Raw genomic sequence first — 21,240 nt, 5'->3', positions numbered from 1 at the left:
AAACCCACCAAATCGGAAGCTCACTTCAGTAGTAACACAAAGATTACCCAAGTCCATACTTTCAACTTCTTGGTCATTCTCTTTGATGACAGGAACACCTGGGACCCATGACTTTTTTCGAACAGACTTATGTTATTCCCGTTCTTGTGGATTGGTTATGGATTTTAGTGCCAGGGTGGGTAAGAAAACCACTAAGGGCTCTGCTTCACATGCTACTTCCTATGGTAGTGATATCTGGGGCTACCTGGACTGTCGCACCATTCAAGTTGAGGAGAATACATTTGCTAGCCACTTATTGGCTGTACCACAAAACACTTCAACCTATGTAGTCCATGAGGAATTAGGCCTCAAATATATTCTGGACACTGTCAAATTTAGGTCAATGTTATGGTGGATTTCTATTTGGCACAAGAGCGTGCTAATCCTGAATTGACTGATTATTAAGGACTACCTTTCCCTGAATAATATGAGCGCGATCGGTTGGCGGACTTATGTCAAGACTGGTTCCAGCCAAGTTTGTTTTCTAGTCCTTATAAAATTGTTCAGACAGATTATACTTGGGTCAACCAGAAATTTTCAATTCGCACTTTTGCCGACAGGGAAGGATTTGAATTACAGAAGCTTGCTGTACACTTCCACCGTCAGATAAAAACTGCGCCCTCAATTGAGCAGTATCTGACTTGAGTAAGTAATGTGTTCACCACCAGCTTTTAACCAGGTTTAGACTGAACCTTTTTTCTACCACTGACTAGCTTTCCTAAAAGCTGGGCCGCCCAGGATACCCTTGGTCCCAGTGAATGTGACAAAACGTCAGCCCAGACCGTTATCCTTTTGGTATTGTTCACCCCTTTTTATACCTTACCCAGGAGAAAATGTTTAATACCCATCTTAAAAGCCCTGAAATTCAACGAAATAAGGCCTGCCATGTAGTTTCTTTCCTTGCTTAGAGATGTTCAAATATGTGTGAATGCTGGATTTTTTTCTAAGCAGTATTGCTAAATTACTGGAGATATGGTCTTAACTTCGCAAAGGGGGGTCACCTGAGGTTTCTATTTGTAGATCAAATCTGTGTAACCGTGATCGAAAATATTTATTTGTTTGACTGGCTGTGTGTTAAACCTGATTGCACTGTTGTCATGCACTTTGGCCCATATTTATACTTTTGATGCAAAACTGCGCCAACGCAGTTTTGCGTCAAAAAAATTTGCGCCGGCTAGCGCCATTCTGAAGCACCATGCGGGCGCCGTATTTATTGAATGATGTTAGCCGGCGTTAGCCGCCGGCGCTGTCTGGTGTGCGTTAAAAAAAACGACGTACACCAGGCAGCGCCGGCGTAGGGGGAAAATGGCGTATGGGCGTCCACAAATGGTGCAAGTCAGGCTGAGGCAAAAACATCGCCACAACCCGATTTGCGCCAGTTTTTTACGACGCCCATTCCCCATTGAAATGACTCCTGTCTTAGCAAAGACAGGAGTCATGCCCCCTTGCCCAATGGCCATGCCCAGGGGACAGAAGGGCATAGTGGCATGTAGGGGGGCACAAATCAGGCCCCCCTATGCCACAAAAAAAAAAAAAAAACTTACCTGGACTTACCTTAATGTCCCTGGGGTGGGTCCCTCCATCCTTGGGTGTCCTCCAAGGGTGGCAGGGGGTGTCCCTGGGGGCAGGGGAGGGCACCTCTGGGCTCATTCTGAGCCCACAGGTCCCTTAACGCCTGCCCTGACCCAGGCGCTAAAATCCGGCGCAAATGCAGGTTTTTTAGTCCCGCCCACTCCCGGGCGTCATTTTTGCCCGGGAGTATAAATACGACGCATATGCATCGCAGTCATTTTTTAAGACGGGAACGCCTACCTTGCATATCATTAACGCAAGGAAGGTGTTCACACAAAAAAATGACGCTAACTCCATGAACTTTGGCGCTAGACGCGTCTAACGCCAAAGTATAAATATGGAGTTAGTTTTGCATCGAATTTGCGTCGAAAAAAATGACGCAAATTCGGCGCAAACGGAGTATAAATATGCCCCTTTGTTCTTTTCCCTCTTTTGTTGTGGCTTGTTTCTCCCATGAACAATTGTTTGAAAATCGGAGCTGAAAGGGTTATCTGTACCTGAGGGTGATCGGCTGTATGCTGATGCTTATTTTATTGTGGTCATGCACTTTGTCCAATTTTTCTTGTTATTCGTTTTAAAATATTACGTTCTGTACTGCTTGTTTTATTTGATTTTATGTATCTCCTATGGTTATACCTATTTTAACCCAATAAAGAATGTTACTACCACTCTTCCTAGTACCAGGCAGTGGCGTAACGAAACTGGAGGGGGCCCCACTGCATAGAACATGGAGGGGGCCCCCTTCTGACTCACTCAGGCCAGGTGCTGGGTCCACCCCTCCCCCACTCTGCAGAGGGAGCGGGGGGCCTTTGTTATGCCGCTGGCATCAGGCAGTTTCTTCTACCCTCCTTAGTTTTCAAGTTTTTGCTGTGCATCTTCTCCCCTTGATGCTTTGACCTGTTTGTCTGGCATTCGTTTCCGTAGTAATGCTAACAACACTCAACCTCTATTCAAGTGGAATCATTCCTCATAAGTTTCCAGAGAGCACTTTCTGAACTCTCTCCTGATCCTCATTGATTTGATAGCTAGAGATAAATTTAAAACATCTTGTAGCTTGGCCTAAGGATATCTGGCCTGGTGCTTTAAGCCTGTGTTCCTCCCAAGACTCTGATGCGAGGCGCCCTGGGGTTTTAACTGATGTTGAGCAGTCTCTTGATCTCTAGATCTTTGTAGTTACAAAATAGGCTTTTTACATGAAACTTCTCAGGTGTGTTTTTCCTGTGGTCGCTGTTTCAAACAAGACACAATTGAGTCTGGTATTAGGTGAAAATATCGATTATGCTGACAGCATTTATTCAGGCCAACCAGAGTACCTTATTGTATACTTGAAAGAATGTGAAATGTTGCAAATGGGCTACCTACAGTATGTGCTTAATTTGTAAAAGAATAAGCGTTGCAGCCCGAGGTTTTGCTCAGAAGTCTGCGGCCAACACTGTTGAAGGTCTATGTGCTGACGTCCGAGGCTTCGTAGACTTGATTCCACCTTATGCCTCTTTACACCAAAACTAGACACTCCCTGCCCCTTTATCTCACTCTTGCAAGTTCATTCTTTCTCCCTTTGCTGAAGTTTTTCCATCTTTCTCTTTCTGCTTCATTCCCCTTGTGTGTTTCTCCCTCTATTGCTCTGGGTCAAAGTCTGATGAGGAAAAATATGTCCCGGTCCCAAAAAAGAGTGCCGGTGGTCACTACCTGCAACCACCAGCTCAAATTAAGCACTGATTCTTAGCTCATTGGATGCATGACTGCTGGTCAGCTACAGGTTCCATTTCAAGGTACTTTGCATCGTCCGTCGTGGCTCTTTTTTGTTTCTGTCCCAAAATGTACTAATTTTGTGTTACAATGGTATGGTTCCTTTTTGGCACCAGAGAATCATCTGCTTAAGGAAAGATTGCCTAAGGCGTAAAGCTATTTACTGATGATCACTTGGCACAGACAAACCCTCAAAAATATATATTATGTGCAAATTCTTAGCCCTGGTATTGTTTTTCACTTGTCTGCCTTTTAGCGACAAGTGGCGCTCGGTTCACAAGTTGCACTCCACAAGTCCATTAACAATACCATACCTTTACGTGCCCAGAAGAGGATTTTCGCAGACCCCTGCAGCATATGGTGGCCCCAACCCAAAGGCAGTAGCTTGATAGCAACCACACTGCGCTCCAACGCTTGTTGCCTTTTAAATGTACCTGCGAGACAGCTGGTTGACTGCCACAGCCCTACTGGTCTTTCAGATGTACCAGCCTGACATGAGACTGGCTCTTTCCCACTCCTACATGCTTGCCACAGCCCTCAGGAGGATTTGAGATAGTATTTCTATCCCAGTTCTGACATCTGCTCGTATGCACTGGCCTTTTGAGAAGCGTCCCACTTTCAGATTGACCAACCTGACCCTGATTTGGGCTAATACTGAGTGACTCCATTGTTCTTTCCTTCAGGTCCCACCTTTGCGTCCCACAGATCCTTGACTCCAGATCAGGGTGAATTACCTGGAAAGCACTTGCCAACTTGTCTCCAGGGCTGGCCAAGGCAGCTAAGATCGCTGTGGTGGTGGTCCCAATATTGGAGCCCAAGGTTAGCGGATAAGCTCTCTCAATGCTGATTACACCGATCCCTGGAAAAAGGAACACAGCAAATTCTTAATCAGAAGAGAATGATTGTAATAAATCTCCATGCTCCGACGGAGAATAAAATACTGCTTTATTCCCAACTCTGTCACAGCAGAGACGTACAAATGAAGCACTCCTCCCAACCGTCTTCTGCTGAACTCTCCTCCTCCTCCCACATTCTATATTATATCATGATCACCTACATCATTCCATTCCAGCAACACCACGCATCCTTCTCCTTTGTGAACATTTACAATTTTTTCCTTCCTTTTGTGAACAGTACACTTTTCATTGGTTGCCACAATTTAATCGTTTGAAATATAGCAAATATGATAAAAAATCACAAATATAGCAATTAGCAATAAATATCTAGCCAACAACATCTTAAAGAAAATAGAGCTCTAACAGTATTTCTCTACTTCCCATGTTTTACAATTAACGATAGGTCACTCTGATACAAAGGGGGTCATTCTGACCCTGGCGGTCAATGACCGCCAGGGTCAACGACCGCAGGAGCACCGCCAACAGGCTGGCGGTGCTCCCAAGGGCATTCTGACCGTGGCGGTTTGGCCGCGGTCAGAAACGGAAAACCGGCGGTCTCCCGACGGTTTTCTGCTGCCCTGAGGAATCATGGGCCGCCATGGGGATTCCGACCCCCTCACCGCCATCCTGTTCCTGGCGGTTGTGACCGCCAGGAACAGGATGGCGGTGAGGGGTGTCGTGGGGCCCCTGGGGGCCCCTGCAGTGCCCATGCCAAAGGCATGGGCACTGCAGGGGCCCCCGTAAGAGGGCCCCTAAAAGATTTTCAGTGTCTGCCATGCAGACACTGAAAATCGCGACGGGTGCTACTGCACCCGTCGCACCCTTCCCACTCCGCCGGCTCCATTCGGAGCCGGCTTCCTCGTGGGAAGGGGTTTCCCGCTGGGCTGGCGGGCGGCCTTCTGGCGGTCGCCCGCCAGCCCAGCGGGAAACACAGAATAACCGCGGCGGTCTTCTGACCGCGTAGCGGTATTCTGTTGGGGGAACTTTGGCGGGCGGCCTCCGCCGCCCGCCAAAGTTAGAATGACCCCCAAAGTCTTTTAATTTGGTTAGTGTGCGTACAATCCTTCCCAATCTCCCCACTCTTCCTTTACCACACACCATCCTCCTTCAATGGCAACCCTCACATTCCCTCATTTTCTCCATCTGCTTCCTTCTTGTCCATTCTCTCTTTTGTCTCCCACTCTCAATCATCCTCAATCCAATCTTCCTGTTCTTGATTTTTTTCTCCATATTTCTTTTCATCTACACCTTGCTATGCAGCTCATGTGCCACACCCTATTATCACTGAGTCTAGCTGCATTTTTAGACAATCTACAACTTTCATAGGTTCAGAATACATACTCTCACCTTTAGGGACATTTTCTGCTTTCCTGACCTTCACCCACTCACCCACTTCCAAGAGCTCTTTTTTAGCTCGTTTCTTAGAATCAAAATACCTTTTATACACACTCTGAGCCTTCAAAATGTTATTTTTTTACTGTCTCTGGTGACCCCTCTACTTTCCGAGCACTGTCCATCTATCAAAGATTATCCTTAGTATAAGGCTCTCTTCCACTCATCAAACACAAATGGGCTAAAACCTGTGAGCGAAGGCATTACTCTATATGCCCATAGCATTTTCTTGACTTCCACCTCCCATTTTTTCTACTGCTAGTAGCAATTTGAACTTGTACCCTTAATCACATGATTAAAGCACTCAACTGCACCATTTCTAGCTGGATGATACCCTGAAGTCACTATATGTTTCACCCAATTCCTAGGAGGGAACTCTTTAACTACTGTGGATTTTAACTCTGGACCATTGTCACTCAACAATCCTTCCCTCATAAATATTACATCTACAAATGTAACCACTGTTTATGCATCTGCCTTCCTTACTACTTCTAGTTCCACCCATTTGCTGAAAATGTCAAACACTTTGATATATTTGTTGTCCCCTGTTTCATAACAAACAGGACCCATAAAGTCAAATGCCACCATTTCCCAAACCATCTTGGTACATTTCATTGGGCACAATGTTGGTCTCAAGGTCTTTAAACTCTTATCCGAATTCACACATTGCATACACTCTCTTACCATTCGCTCTATTTCAAATTCCATTCCAGGCCACCAGTAGATAAACTTCACTCTCTTCTTTGTCCGAACTATACCGAAATGCCCTTCATGACACAATTCCAACAATCTTCTTTTTAAACTCTGTGCAGGAATCATTCTTACACTTCGCATAACAAAATCCGACTCCACTGCCAACTCATTTCTGACTTCCCAAAACACTTTTTATTCATCAGGACACCTCTTCTTGTCTTCCTACCCCCCTGAATAATCTGTTTAACTTTGCACAAAGTTCTGTCCTCACCTTACACCTCCATCCAATCCTCCTTTACAGTAGGATTCATGCCCTCTTTATTAGCATACACAACTTGGAAGTCATCCCATTCATTCCGTGGAACCTCCTTTATGGGTAAAGATATACGGTTTAAACAGTCAGATACCTTATTCTGCACACCAGGCACATACTTTATTTGATAATTGTAGTCTTGCAATCTCTTCGAAAATCTTGCTAATCTTCCCAAAGCTTTCAAAATCCTTCCATGGTCAACAATTTTGGCAAAGGTTTATGATCAGTTTTTACTTCAAATTCCATGCCCCAAACAAATGATCTAAAAGGTTCCATATCCCACACATATGCCAATGTTTCCCTCTCATTCATTGAGTATGCCTCTTCAGCAAGTGTTAAACTTCTTGAGGCAAAACCAATTACCCATTCTTCCCCACACTCATTCATAAGTGTTACATCTAATCCTTTCTTGCTCAAATCCACCGTTATTATACTATGCAAGCCTGGATCAAACCCATGAATGGGTGTCGCAGAACATAATTCATTTTTTATATCTTAAAACTCTATTTCACATACTTCAATAAAAAAATAGCTTTTAGTAGTTGCCTCAAAATATATGTTTTTCTGCAAATGTTTTTACAAACTTGGACCAATACTCTGCAAGCCCTTGAAATGAGCACAGTTCATCCTTATTAGTTGGTGCAGGAGCTTTCTTTATTGCTGTCATCAACTCATATTTTGGTGAAATACAATTCCATCCAATGACATGTGACAAATATGTCACTTAAGTTATTTTGCAACTTTACATTTCACATATTCTGCTGTCAACCCTTAGGACCTCAACTTTCTCAACACAACCTTCAACCTTTTATTGTGTTCTTGACGGTCCTTACCCATTATTAAAACATCGTCTTGAAAATACAAAACCCCAACAAGTCCTTTCAAAGTTTCCCCCGTTAATCTCTGAAAAACAGATGCATCTGATGCCAGTTCAAAAGCATTCCAAATAAACTGAAAACATCCATAAGGTGTAGCGAATGCTGTAATCTTTCTACTCTTTTCATGTAGTGGCACTTGGTGGCATGCCGGCGCAAGATCCACAGTTGAAAACCATTTCATACCTTTTGGTTTTGCTAATAACTCATTAATCTTTGATGGTGGATACTTATCCACTAGGATTTGTTTATTCACACCTGTCAGATCAATGCATAAACGTATTTTGCCATTGGAGTTTTGGGCACCAACTACCGAAGACATCCATTCCAAAGATTCAGTGCGTTCAGTGATACCCTCCTTTTCAAGCCTCAAAAGCTCCTTTTTCATTTCGCTCCTGACTACTAATGGCACACTTCTCACTTTGTAATTATCTGGATCCACCTTTCCTTTAAGCATAGTACGGTGTTTCAAACCCTTCAATGTGCCAACCTTTCCAGAAAAAATGTCCGGAAATTCTTGACACACCTCCTGTATCACATTGTTGCTGTAACTCAGTAATAACACTTGGGCCCATATTTATACTTTTTTAGCACCGCATTTGCGTCATATTTTGACGCAAAAATGGCGCAAACTTGCAAAATACAATTGTATTTTGTAAGTTTGCGCTGATTTTGCGTAAAAAAAACGACGCAAATGCGACGCTAAGAAAGTATAAATATGGGCTTCGGTCCTTCCCATTGGGATTAAGAATTATGTCCAAACTCCTCTGGTCCCTTCACCCCAAAACCCAAGGGCAATATTTAGCCACATACAATTTAACCATTGCAGAACAACCTTTAAACTTAAATGACACTGCTCCATATCCCACCATGGGTATAGCTTCACTGGTTGAACTATCTGGACATAAGTCATATTCTTTTAAACTATTTCCAATAGCAGCTTCAAATTTACCTTTCCACATTTTCAGGTTGATAATAGTGAAAGGCAAACCAGAGTCCGCTACTAAGATTACTAGAATACCTGCCACCTCCACCTCACATTTTAGTTTATTTCTGGAATCTGAATCCACATCCAAAACCATATAATTGACAATCAAGATATAATCATTCTCAGACTGCTCCCCTTCAGATGTTGACTCCTTTTGAGAATCAGATGCCCACTGCACTTTTCCTTTCTTGTCTCTTTGTCTACATGCCCTTGCATACTGACCAAATAAACCACAGAGCACTTTTGATCTCTTGCTTTGCACTTCTTACTATTCTCTAAATGCTCTCGACTACCACACCTATAACGTGTCACAGTATCTTAAGACCCCTCTACACTTGTGCTACTTCCCCATGAATCTCCCCTTTTTGACTCCTTCCTTTCCCCATCATTCTTACTCCCAGAATGCTTATTTGTTACACTGCTCTTCTTCCCTGCCACTGCACAAACTTCTTTATTATCCTTATTGTCTTCCAATGCTGATTTAGCACATCTATTAGATATTTCTGCTTTCTTTACAACTGCCAACACATCCTTCAAGGTTGCATCTCTGCTAGCCCACAATCTTTTCTGCACCCTTTTGTTGTTTAGATGCATTATAATTTGATCACTAAGCAACTCTTGCTGTATCTGTCCAAAATTGCATGAAATTGCTAGATGTTTTAATGCAGACACATAATCATCAATTGTTTCCTTCTTTTATATCTATCAATAGCTATGCACATGCAGTAGTACTTCTCTAAATCCTCTAATGTATTTTCATAAACATCATCCTTATCAGCACCTCTGTGCTCCTTCTCCATTTGGATGTGCTGCCTAATATCTTCTGGGCCCAAAGAAAGCAATACAATTCCTTTTTTTTGTTTCTGGAGTTAGTGTTTCGTTATCAATAGCTGCCATATAATTCGAAAAATAATCTTTCCATTCTTGCCATTTCATACAGGGTTCCCCAGTTTCAGGCAAGAATGGAATAGGTGGGTTTAAAGTAAATGTTCGTGCCGCACCCATTTATTGGTAATGGTTTACTAACTATAGGCTAAGACCCTAAATATAAAAATCCTCCAAAAGTGTTATCCTAGGCAATATATCCAATATGGGTATCACCTCTGACTGTAAGCTTAATAGAACTTATTGGTGTGCGTATCACCGATGTGAACGCACTGCTAAAATAGTATTCTGGTGTGTCTATCACCCCTGTCTATTTTACCATCAGATAGTAATTACAGGTGTACACATTACTGTTGTTAACGGACAATCCAGGAGGTGTGTGTGTGTGTCACCAGCAGCTTAAATTAACTGGAACACTTTTAGAAACACCTTGCGAGGTCTCTCAGCATAGACGTCACTGTGAGCCTTCACGTACGTAACGTGCGCTATGATGCCTACCATTGCACTTGCCAGAGTTCTCCCCGTTCTGACCCTTGATGCGCACGATCATGTGACAGAATGCCTCCGTATTCTATGTCAGGACCGGAGGCGAGGATTATGCCTTATCTTTCTTCACTTTTTATTAACAGCAAGTTCAAAGTGCCACATAAAAGAACTACAACACCCATGGGACACGTCACCATGGCAACCAATGTCCAATCATAACACTATCCAACAGCCCGTATATATATCAGTCCGTGTTGGTGTCCTTCCTCTTTCTTCACTGCTCATTCGTCAGTTAAGTACTTCCCTTACTGCCTCTGAGTTGAGAGAGTGTCTTTATTTGTATTTTTTGGAATAACGTTGTAGTTTTTCTGCTTATTGGTGTTTCGCTGTGCACTGTTGTTAGTGGCTGCTTAGCAACCACATCGCGCGGTAGGCAGTTCATCGGCCGAGCGCAGATTTCGTCGGGTCCACCAGAGGGTGCTCTTTCGGGCGCTCCGGGGCCCGTCGCGTTTCTCTCAGCGATTTGAGCTGCGTTAAGCGCTCATTTGCTCTAGGGTAACGCGGTAGGGTTCTAAGTGGGCCTTTTGCTCACTGTGAACCCTCCAACCCCCGCAGGGGCACCGCTTTGCGGATAAGACACAATACTCCTTGGGAGGAACGCGGCGATCGCAGATCGCGCGCTGAGACGTTAGTCTCTAGTTTGACTGGCAGGAGTGCAGGGGGCTTCCTTCTATATACATTTTTGTATGGAGTATTCTCCTGTCTGGACCCTTCTGTGTCTTCACCTATGCAGTCCTTGCAGGACCATGATACTTACCCCACCCTGTCCCCTGGGGAGGGCACCTCTCAGTGGACTCTTCCCCCTGAGGTGGATGTCCTCCTTACGCAGGCCATTTCTAGGGCCTTGGCCCCCTTGAGGGATAGTGTGGCCAAACTCTCAGACCACGTCTTTAAGGGGACGGGTATGATTGGGGGTTCGGCGGCCCCCAAGAGAATACGCAAGCGTGACGCGGGGCACCTGGAGGGCTTTGGCACCCTTACTGAAGCTTTTCACAAGAGTGCGCGCACGCTCAGACGTCCACCCTTCCGGGAGGGTTCTAACCCCGGAGAGACCGGTGAGGTGGCTCACCACGTATCAGACCCTGAGATCGGGTCACCCAAGCGGGTTGAGGGGGACACAGAAGGGGACTCTTCCTCCGGTGAGGAACAGGACTCAGGACATCCATGGCGTCCGAATTCTAACTTTTCCGACCCGCAGGAGGCTGAGGACTCCGATGCTGATAAGTTTCAACCCGAGGACATTTACCATCCTAGGTCCTCGGAGTGGCGCCCTGAGAAGAGGGTGGCAGACTATGTCGCCTGTAAAATCAGGCAACCCCTCGATAAGGAGGTCAGGGCCCGGCTGAGGTCGGAATGCCCTCGTCCGACTCTGCCTGACAGGGTAACGGCAACGCCAGAGATCGACCCAAAAATGTGCACGTTTTTCGCAAAGTATGTGAAAGACCCCAAAAAAGGCTTTGATCGCTCCTGGAGAGGGTGCAAGGACAAGCTGTTGGATGTCCAGGGAACTCTCACTCAAATTATCCAGCTAGCCGAGCACGCGAAACGCACCAACTCCGCCCTGCCTACGAACATTGTAGCAGGATGGGCTTTAGAGGGTAGTATGCCTATTGGGCAATGCTAATTGTGCCCTCTCCGCGGAGCGAAGAAGATCCCTCCTCATTAAGGTCGACCCCAAGCTAGGAGAACTCTCCAACTCGGAAGCAGGGACTATTGCCCAAGGGAACCTGTTTGGCGACCCCTTTGTGAAGGAGTTGGGCAAGTTTGTTGCCACCTTCTCAGTGCTGGATAAGGCGCAAACCTCCATCAAAAAGATTTTTCCCGGGAAGGTATTTGGAGGGGCCCGAAGAGGCAGGGGTCGCTCCTCAGGCCCTTCATTGCAGCAAGGCCCCAACTCCTACCCCGCGAGGAACAATGGATGGAGGGATGGCAGACAAAGCGCCTTCTTCCCCAATCGGGGTACAGGGAAAGGCAGAAGAGATGCCCGAGGTGGAGCGAACGCCCCCGGAGGTGCCAACAGTGAGTATTACCCTTTTTTCCCTCAGGTGCTCGGGGGGAGGCTGCGACTATTCGCACACAAGTGGGCCCAGTTAACATCGGACGCCTGGGTACTCCAGGCGGTGTCAGGGTTCCACATAGAGTTCTGGGGGACTCTGGTTCAAGAGGTACTGCCTCGGCCTCTTGTCTTTTCAGAGCCAGACACCGCACTGACAGACTCTGAAGTGCGGGTTCTCCTGTGCAAGGAAACCATTTACGCGTCAGTCTGTCATCCAAGAGGGTTTGTGAGCAATCTCTTTTTGGTCGAGAAAAAAGACAAAGGGTTTCGGCCCGTCATCAATCTCAGAGCCTTTAACGAGTGGGTCATCTACCGCCACTTCAAAATGGAAGGCATCCACATGCTCAGGGACCTCCTCTTGCACGGGGATTGGCTGATCTGGCTCGACCTCAAGGATGCCTACCTGACGGTCCCGATTTTTCCCCCTCATCACTGATTCCTGCAGTTCGTCTGGAGAAATCAGGTGTTCGAGTTCACGTCCCTGCCCACCACCTTGGTGCTTCACAAAACTGCTCAAACCAGTGGTGGAGTACCTTCGGTTGTGGGGGATCCGTTTGATCATCTACCTCGACGACATCCTGCTGATGGACCAGTCGCGAGCGCACCTAGTGTCCAATGCGAACATAACTATGCAGCTCCTCCAAGACCTGGGGTTTGTCATAAACGCCCAGAAGTCGGACCTTCGGCCAATTCCAGTCCATGACCTTCCTGGGTTTCCTCATCGATTCCCAGGCAGCCACTCTCAGTCTCCCGGGCTCGAAGATAGCCAAAATCAAGAAGGAATTTTCGAAGGTCTTGAGGCGCGACAGAATCTCACTCCGGCAATTGGCCAGAGTAGTGGGACTCCTCTCTTCCTCGATACAGGCCATATTTCCTGGGCCCGCTTCATTACAGGGCCCTTCAGCGTCGGAAGGCTCATCACCTACGACGCGGTCTCACGTACTCCGAACTGGTAACTCTCTCCCAGGACGCGCAGACAGAGATCCAGTGGTAGCTGGACCACATGGAGGCATGGAACGGCAGGGCGATCTTCGGAGCCTCACCGGACCTTGTGATAGAGTCGGACGCCAGCCGCTACGGCTGGGGGGCTCGATGTGGGAGCATCTCCTTTGGGGGACGTTGGACCCAGCAGGAGCTCAGCCTTCATATCAACTGCCTGGAACTCCTAGCGGGTTCCTTTGCAATCAAGTCCCTGACGTGGGACAGAGTCTCCTGCTGCATTCTATTAAGAATGGACAATATATCGGCGGTGCAATATGTGAACCGTTTGGGGGGCACCCGCTCGAAGGCTCTGGCAGAGATGGCGAAGGACTTCTGGCACTTTTGCCTCCAACGACAGATATCGGTGACGGCGGAGTACCTTCCGGGCTCCCAGAACACCCTGGCGGACTGGAACTCCAGATTCCTGGAGGATTCCAGCGACTGGCAGCTGGACAGAGCAGTATTCCGTGCACTCATGAAGCGCTGGGGTCCCTGCGCTGTGGACCTCTTTGCGTCCAGTTGGAATACCCACCTACCACAGTACTTCAGTGGGCATCCAGACCCCGGGGCGACGGCGGTGGACGCTTTCCTTCAGGATTGGAGACGGGAGCAAAGTTATGCGTTTCCCTCCTTCCTCTTGATCCCGAGTGTGACAGCGCAGATACGTCGCCAGAGAGCGACAGTGATCCTCATCACCCCCTTGTGGAGGTCTCAGGTGTGGTTTCCCTCTCTTCTGGAACTCTCTTGTGACCTTCCGTTTCTGCTTCCGAACTTCCCGTCCATACTATTGAGTCCAGAGGGACAGTTACACCCACTGGTCCTTCAGGGCCATCTCTCTCTGGTGGCTTAGAGGATTTCCGGTCTCGCTGGTCGGACCACAGACTTTCACAGGATGCTGAAAAATGTATCAGACAAGCCTGGGCCCGAGCACTTGTAAAAGATACAGATCAGCCTGGAATCGATGGGCCTGTTGGTTTGTGGGAAGACACGTCAATCCCATGGGGGCCCAAATTACAGATGTCGTAAACTTCTTTTGTCGGAGTTGTCTGAAACCGGCCAATCTTACTTCTCGATTAATTTGGTGCGGTTTGCGATTTTGGCAGGGCACCCCCCGTTGGCAACCGCCCAGTGGGGGAGCACCCGTGGGTGTGCAAGCTGCAGAAAGGCATCAGATTGAGCCGTCCCCCTGAGCCCAGATACTCTAAGCTGTGGGATGTCAACCTGGTGCTGCGTCTGCTGTCCGCTTGGCAGGACAACCAGTATCTTTCACAAAAGGAGTTGTCAGCGAAGCTGGCTATTTTGCTATGCCTCATCTCGTGCAAGCGAGTCTCGGATGTGAGAGCTCTGGATATATCGGCTAGAGTGTTCTCGCCAGAGGGCGTGACCTTCACAGTGTCCAGGAGGACGAAGTGTAATACCAGGTCGGTAACTTATCCAGCTTTTGAACATTCTCCCAAGCTCTGCGTAGTGAGATGTCTGAAGACATATGAGGAAGTAACGGCTGACCTCCGGCCGCCGGGGGAACGACAATTGTTGATCTCACTAAAGAAATCCTTTAGGGCAGTTTCTTCTCCCTCCATCGCTAGGTGGGTCAGATGGATTCTGATGGAAGCCGGCATCAACGTACAAGTCTTCAGAGCACACTCCACTCGGGGTGCCATGGCCTCCAAAGCCATTCAGGTAGGGGGCAAACTGGAAGACATCATGAATGCGGCTGACTGGTCGTCAGAATCTACGTTTAATAGATTCTATTGGAAGCCTATTCATGAGGCAGCCTCACTGGTGGTGAGTAAGCTTTAAACAGGCATAATCCTCGCCTCCGGTCCTGACATAGAATAAGAAATTTCCTAGCTATGGTGAAGGAAAGTTTCAATTCTATTAAGGACACGGAGGCGAGGATAATCCTGCCCGACATTTTGGACATGTCGCCCACCCAGGAACGGAGTCAACGGGTTTGGAGGTGGTATTCATTCTTTATTGATTTGGATGAGATTATTTAAGACTACACATGTTCAAACCGGAGAATCATGTTGGCAAATAGTATTGTTCCCTATCTTGAGGGGAGTGGGTTTCTCCGGTCTGTTGTGATTCACCTCACTTGTTTATGCATTCCAGGACATGGTTCCCTATCTTGCTGTTCTCTTTCTCAATGGGTACAGAAACTGCACCAACCTAAGAACACCTTAACTTCCGGTCGCAGTGAAGTCGAGGAAGGGCACCGACACGGACTGGTATATATACGGGTTGTCGAATAGTGTTATGACTGGACATTGGTTGCCATGGTGACGTGTCCCATGGGTGTTGTAGTTCTTTTATGTGGCACTTTGAACTTGCTGTTAATAAAAAGTGAAGAAAGATAAGGCATAATCCTCGCCTCCATGTCCTTAATAGAATTGAAACTTTCCTTCACAATAGCTAGGAAATTTCTCATTCTCTTCGAATTCCGGTAAGAAAACGTCACCAGTACACGCGCTGCAAAGTGGGATGATGCACTCGCATAAATCATTAAGAGGTAAAGATGTAGGTTTTACAAATCATAAAATGCTGGCAGAAGTTCCTTTGAGTTTGTAATTCTTCTGCAACGCGCGTAGTTCCTTTAGAATTGCGCTCCATGCCAAGCATTTAACTTTGCAGATAGGCACACCAACCAACACCTTAACCCTCCTAAAATATGGTTAAATTCAACTTCTTCAGCACACCAAGGTCTTCACAGAGTTGAGCTCATCGCCACTCTGTACTAAAAGTCCATGCTCTGATTGAGAATAAAATACCACTTTCTTTCCAACTCTGTGACAGTGGATATGAACAGCAGAGACGTAAAATTTCAGAACTCCTCCCAACCATCTTCTGCCGAACCCTCCTCCTCCCATATTCTGTATTACCTCACGATCACCTACCACATTCCATGCCAGCAACACCACAATGAGAAGTGAGAGAGTGATAAAGATAAAGGAGGGGCAAGGGGAAGAGAGGGAAGAAGGGAAGATGGGTTGGAAGCCACTACAGACGGAGATCAAGTTTGAGGTGACAGTACATATGATGCAGAATTTAAGATGGAAAATGAAGACCAAACAAGAGAGAGGGGAAAAAAGAGAATACATCTAAAAGAGAATGTAATGATAGGGGATGGAAGGAGGTGGAAGCAGTGAAACAGTATCATACCGTGAGAGCCACAGAAGGACCAAGGCATAGAAGGGTGAGGAGAAGAGGAGAAAGAGGTGTTGACTTACAAAGGAGGGATCAAAAACTAGAGTGCCACATATAGCTTGCATGTTTAAATATTTATTTTGCAAAGAATGTATTACTTATAGTGTAGCTAATTTCTCTGCAGACATGAAATGTGTGTTATGGAAGTAAACACGGTTAGAAAGTTCCTCAGACAAGGCAGATGCAGAAGTTCAGGTCAGGAAGAAGTGCAGCACACCAGAGGTATGGGATGAGGTGCATGTTCATGGGGAGCGGACTGAGATACAAAGACCATGCTTTGCCTCCTTGTGCATAATTTCTCCTTGCTGACATTACACAGCCATACCATGGCTTGGAATATCACCCTGTGATGCTGTGCATAACTGTCAGCATCACTGGAAGCAATGATGTTGTGTGGTGTGTGAGTTTGTGTCAACAACATGGGCAGCCATGACACATTGCCGACATCCATAGGATTTTAGCACGGATTTGGGCTACATCAGACCTGGTAGAACAAGTATGATGGGGAGCACATCGTGTATTCAACCTCTTCAGTGCCAAGTATAGTCGTACATTTTAGGATTTGCCCACTAGACAGTGCAACGCTCTCTGATGCAAGACTATTATTAACTTAGAGTGGCCTTTGACCTTGCCCATTCATTACTGTTGGTTGGCTTCCTTGTCACTCTGATTTGATTGCATCTTATTTGGTACCGTATGTGGGCTTTCCTCTTTTTGTACTTGTCCCTCTCCTAGGATACGGACACATTACTTGTTTCCTTCCACGACTTCCTTTTCAGGTGCTACTTGTTTTTCTTTTGGTTTAAGCACTCTACACGAGGTCCCCTCGTATGCTTCTCCTTCTCCACCACACTTGCTCGTTCTGCTTTTATGCAGCCCATGTGCGGTTTAGTGCTTATCTCCCATTCTTTTTTCACCCATGAGCTTTTCGACACCTCTCCACATTGAGCTCTCTCTTGTCAGTTTCCACCCCTGCACGTTCCTCTTTCTCCATTTGCTCCACCCATCCGGGCCCTCCATGTTCCTCCCTGACCGACGCCTTACGTGTGCCTTCTCCCTACTCTGGCCTCGTGTAGCTTCCCAGCCCTGCCCTCTTGTTACTTCGCCATCCCCCTGTTCTTCTGCCCACCTGTCCTCCCTCCGTGCTACTTCCCCCCACCTGTGCTACTTTTTGTTTACCGGTACAACTCGAATAGGTAAATACAAGCGGAAAAAAGCCATGCTAGGTGTGTGCTCCTAGAAAGCTTTTTTTTCTTTTTTGAAACCCATGCTGTACAGCATACCAGTGCTGTACAGCATGGCTAGAACTAATGGCAAAGGCAAAATATGCTCACTGACAGCTGTCTGTTTTTGAGGTTATTTTCCCTAATATAAATAGAAACAGAGAAGGGCCCCTGTCTGTGGTCAATGCAGATGTTTAAATCATAGGAGCATTTTGAAAGAATGGTAACAAGGGTTTTGTTAATATTAGAGCATGTTTCTAAAGCAGGTCAGGATATGGATATTTTAAAACCTCCTATCACATTCCCCATCCCGCAACCATCTCCCACCCAACACTAGCTGTCCTAATCAACCACACTGACCCCACCACCCCACAGCATCCAGTTTTCCTTGAGATTGCCACCACCCTGAGCCCTTCAGTCTGTAGTCACCAGGGTCTCTTACAGTCTACTCACTCATACAAGGGCTGTGACTCTGAAGGCTCTTCTGACTTGCCTTGAATCCTAAAGAGGATGGATCGGGAGTTGTCTGTGTTTTAACCTCCTCTCCATACCAGTGAGCAACTGATCCACTAGGGAGACCGCCTGACTCAATGTCATCATGGACTTTGGTTGCAGCCCTTGTTTTTCAGGTGGAAACTCAGTTCATTGTGGGATTGGTAATCTTGCCCTGCCTTCATTGAAACAGTAAGACTGACACCAGAGAGCAGTGATTTATAGCCTGGTTGGAAGCCTAGGACTGGAAACAGTATCTGGTTTGAGACATAGACTGAGTTGGCCTCTCTGAAATTCCACAGCACAGCTCAAAAGGAGCACACTAAAGATCTTAGATAGCTCCCAAACTTCACTATGAATCACATTCTTATGACCCATGGTTGGGGCTCCCAGAAGAATGTAAACTGTGCCCTAGGAGACCTCCTTGGTTTGCCTTTGCCGATCATATTGAAGACTCCCCTGATAGGACACAAGCCAACACTGGTGAGGGAACAATGTGGGCACAGCTGCTTTAGTTTGGCTGGAGCAGTCAGGTAGAGCTCTGAGGTTAAGCTGACTGTAGTATCTAGGTAGACAATATTCATATTTCTCTATCCTTTTATGCTCAGGCATTCTTTATTTGAATATGTGCATGTAATAGGATTCAATAGATGGGTTATATAAGGGGGTGTAATGGAATGTACAGGAGGATTACCACTGGAGCTCACACTAGAAACGTTATGCTCAATATTGGGAATAAAGACGTTATTCACTTAAGAAAATCGTCTCTTCTTTTGATTATACCAGGCATCACGGCACAATTTTGGCAACAAGGTGGCAGTTCCTGCGCATTAAAGGACATCTAACCACAACAGTGACCATGATCATCTTTGGAAAGCAGCGTTGTTTACTACAACAGTTAATGCGTTGATCATTTTCTTCAAAGGGAGAAAGAAAAAGAACTGGGTGTTTCTAAGTACAATCAATCAATCAGTTTTTGCAGAGCACAACTACTCACCCGTGAGGGTCTCAAGGTGCTGGGTTTTGGGGGATGGACAGAGCCTCAACCAAAAAGCCACGTCTTGAGGTTCTTCCTGAAGATAGTGAGCGATGGGCTTTGTCTGAGGTGCATGGGTAGGTTGTTCCAGTTCTTTGCTATAAGGTAGCTGAAGGACCTTTCTCCGGCTGTGGTTTTCTGTATGTGTGAGATGATTGCCAGTGCCTGCTGGGTGGAGCGGAGTGGTCTGGGTAGGTTATGGAAGGAGATGCAGTGATTTGGGTAGGCTGAACCGATGTGAATGGCTTTGTAGATGGTGGTGAGTAGCTTGAAGATGATTTGTTTCTCCACTGGGAGCAAGTGGAGGGTCCTCAGGTGCTGGGAGATATGTTCCTGGCGGGGGAGGTTCAGGATGAGTGGCGGCGACGTTTTGGATGAATTGCAGCTTTCTGATGTTTTTTGTTGTGGCGCCAACATAGAGTGCGTTGCCATAGTCGAGCTTGCTTGTGACTAAGCCACGGGTGACTGTCCTGAGGCAGTTTACTGGGATCCATTTGAAAATCTTTCGAAGTTGGTGGAGGGTGTGCCAACAGGAGGAGGTGACTGTGTTTACCTGTTGGTCATTGATAGGGCAGAATCAAGGATGATTCCTAGGTTGCAGGCGTGGTCAGTCGGAGAAGGCGGGGCGCTGGGAGATGTGGGTCACCAGGAGTCGTCCCAGGCTCAGGTTGAGTTTCCGAAGATGATGAGATCGGTCTTATCTCAGTAGAGCTTGAGGCAGCTCTCTCTCATCCAGGTGGCTTACATTCCTGTGTGGAAGTTCCTCTTGGCCACGCCTGGGTCTTCAGTGAGGGATATGATGAGTTGTGTATCATCGGCGTAAGACACGATGTTCATACCGTGGCCTCTGACGATGATTGCAAGTGGAGCCATGTGTATGTTGAAGAGTGTTGGGCTCAGGGAGGATCCCTGAGGAACTCCACAGCTGACTTCTGTAGGTTTGGACGTGTAGGGTGGGAGCCTGACTCTCTGTGTTCTTCCAGAGATGAAGGAGTAGATCCATTGCAGGGCTTTTCCGCAGGTTCCTGCATCATGGAGTCTGGTGCATAAGGTGTTGTGGGAGACCTTGCCGAAGGCTGCTGAGAGATCGAGTATTATGAGTGCTGCGGTGTGGCCACGGTCTAGGAGTGTGCGGATGTCATCGGTGGCTGCAAGAAGAGCTGTCTACGTGCTGTGGTTGCTGGGGAACCCAAACTGGGAGGTGTCCAATGAGTTGTTGTCCTCGATGTATTGCCGCAACTGTGAGTTGATGGCCTTTTCCAGTAATTTGGTCGGGTATGATAGCAGCAAGGTGGGCCAGAAATTCTTTAGCTCAGATGGGTCAGCCGAGGATTTCTTCAGAAGGGGGCGGACCTTGGCGTGTTTCCAGTCTTCAGGAAAGGTGGCTGTGTTGATAGAGCATTTCATCATCTTACAAAGCTCGGGGGTGGTGGATGTGCTGGCTCTGATGTAGATGTGGTAGGGGCAGGGGTCTGTGGGAGCCCCAGAGTGAGTGCTGTTCATGATGCTTTCTGTTTCCTCAGTGGTAAGAGTGGACCAGCTGTAGATGGTTTTGTTGGATCTGGGGGGTTGGGCCTGTCGTAGGTTCTGATGCTGGGCTGGTTCTCTGGGAGGAAGCTGTCGTAGATGTCCTTGATCTTGCAGTGGAAGAAGGTGCCAATCTGTCGCAGAGGTCTGGGGATGGGAGGAAGCTGGTGGCTTCAGAGGGGGGATTCGTAAATTTGTTGATAACCATGAAAAGTTCCCTCGTGTTGTGTGTGGAGGAGTTGATGTGTTCCCGGAGTACGTTTTTTTCGCATTCTTTATGCATCGGTTGTGGATGGCCGTGGTGGCTCTGAAGGAAGCGAGGTCTCCGCTGGTTTGGCTGTTTCTCCATTTCTTCTCTAGGCACCTGCATGTGCGCTTGGATTCTTGTAGTTCAGTGGTGAACCAGCTGGCTTTCTTTGGGATGCACTTTGTGTCCTTCGGCATGCGTGGGAGCGGTGATCAGTTGTTTGTGGCCTAGGGTGGCGAGGTTGTCAAGTAGGGAGGTGTTGTTTTGGTCGTTGAGGTCCTCGAGGTGGAAATTCAGGTGACCGAGGAGGAAGTAGTCGGAGGACGACAAGGCCTGGGGGGTGGCGATGTCTACAATGGCATGGATGAATGCTGGGGGGGGACCGGGCGGCTAGTAGACCAGGGTGTTGCAGATGGAGGAGTTGTGGTGATCGGTATGGATTATTAAGTGGAGGTGTTCCATTGTGGTGCAGTGTTCCTCTGTGTTGGCCGTGATGCGTAGTGAGGACTTGTGTATGATGGCA

General features: G+C 47.1%; 1 protein-coding gene across 1 annotated transcript in view; it reads right to left on the bottom strand.

Annotated features, from left to right (window-relative positions):
- Positions 1–21,240, bottom strand: part of SLC34A1 (solute carrier family 34 member 1) — a 120,223-nt gene that overhangs the window by 10,346 nt on the left and 88,637 nt on the right. The window contains exon 13 of the mRNA XM_069244486.1: positions 4,095–4,219. Coding sequence (XP_069100587.1) covers positions 4,095–4,219 — 125 coding nt within the window. The remainder of the gene's footprint in view (positions 1–4,094; positions 4,220–21,240) is intronic.

This window comes from Pleurodeles waltl, chromosome 7 (assembly GCF_031143425.1).
Source record: "Pleurodeles waltl isolate 20211129_DDA chromosome 7, aPleWal1.hap1.20221129, whole genome shotgun sequence".
Lineage (NCBI taxonomy): Eukaryota > Metazoa > Chordata > Amphibia > Caudata > Salamandridae > Pleurodeles > Pleurodeles waltl.
Note: the sequence above shows the minus strand (reverse complement) of the source record. Positions and strands in the feature narration are given on the sequence as shown.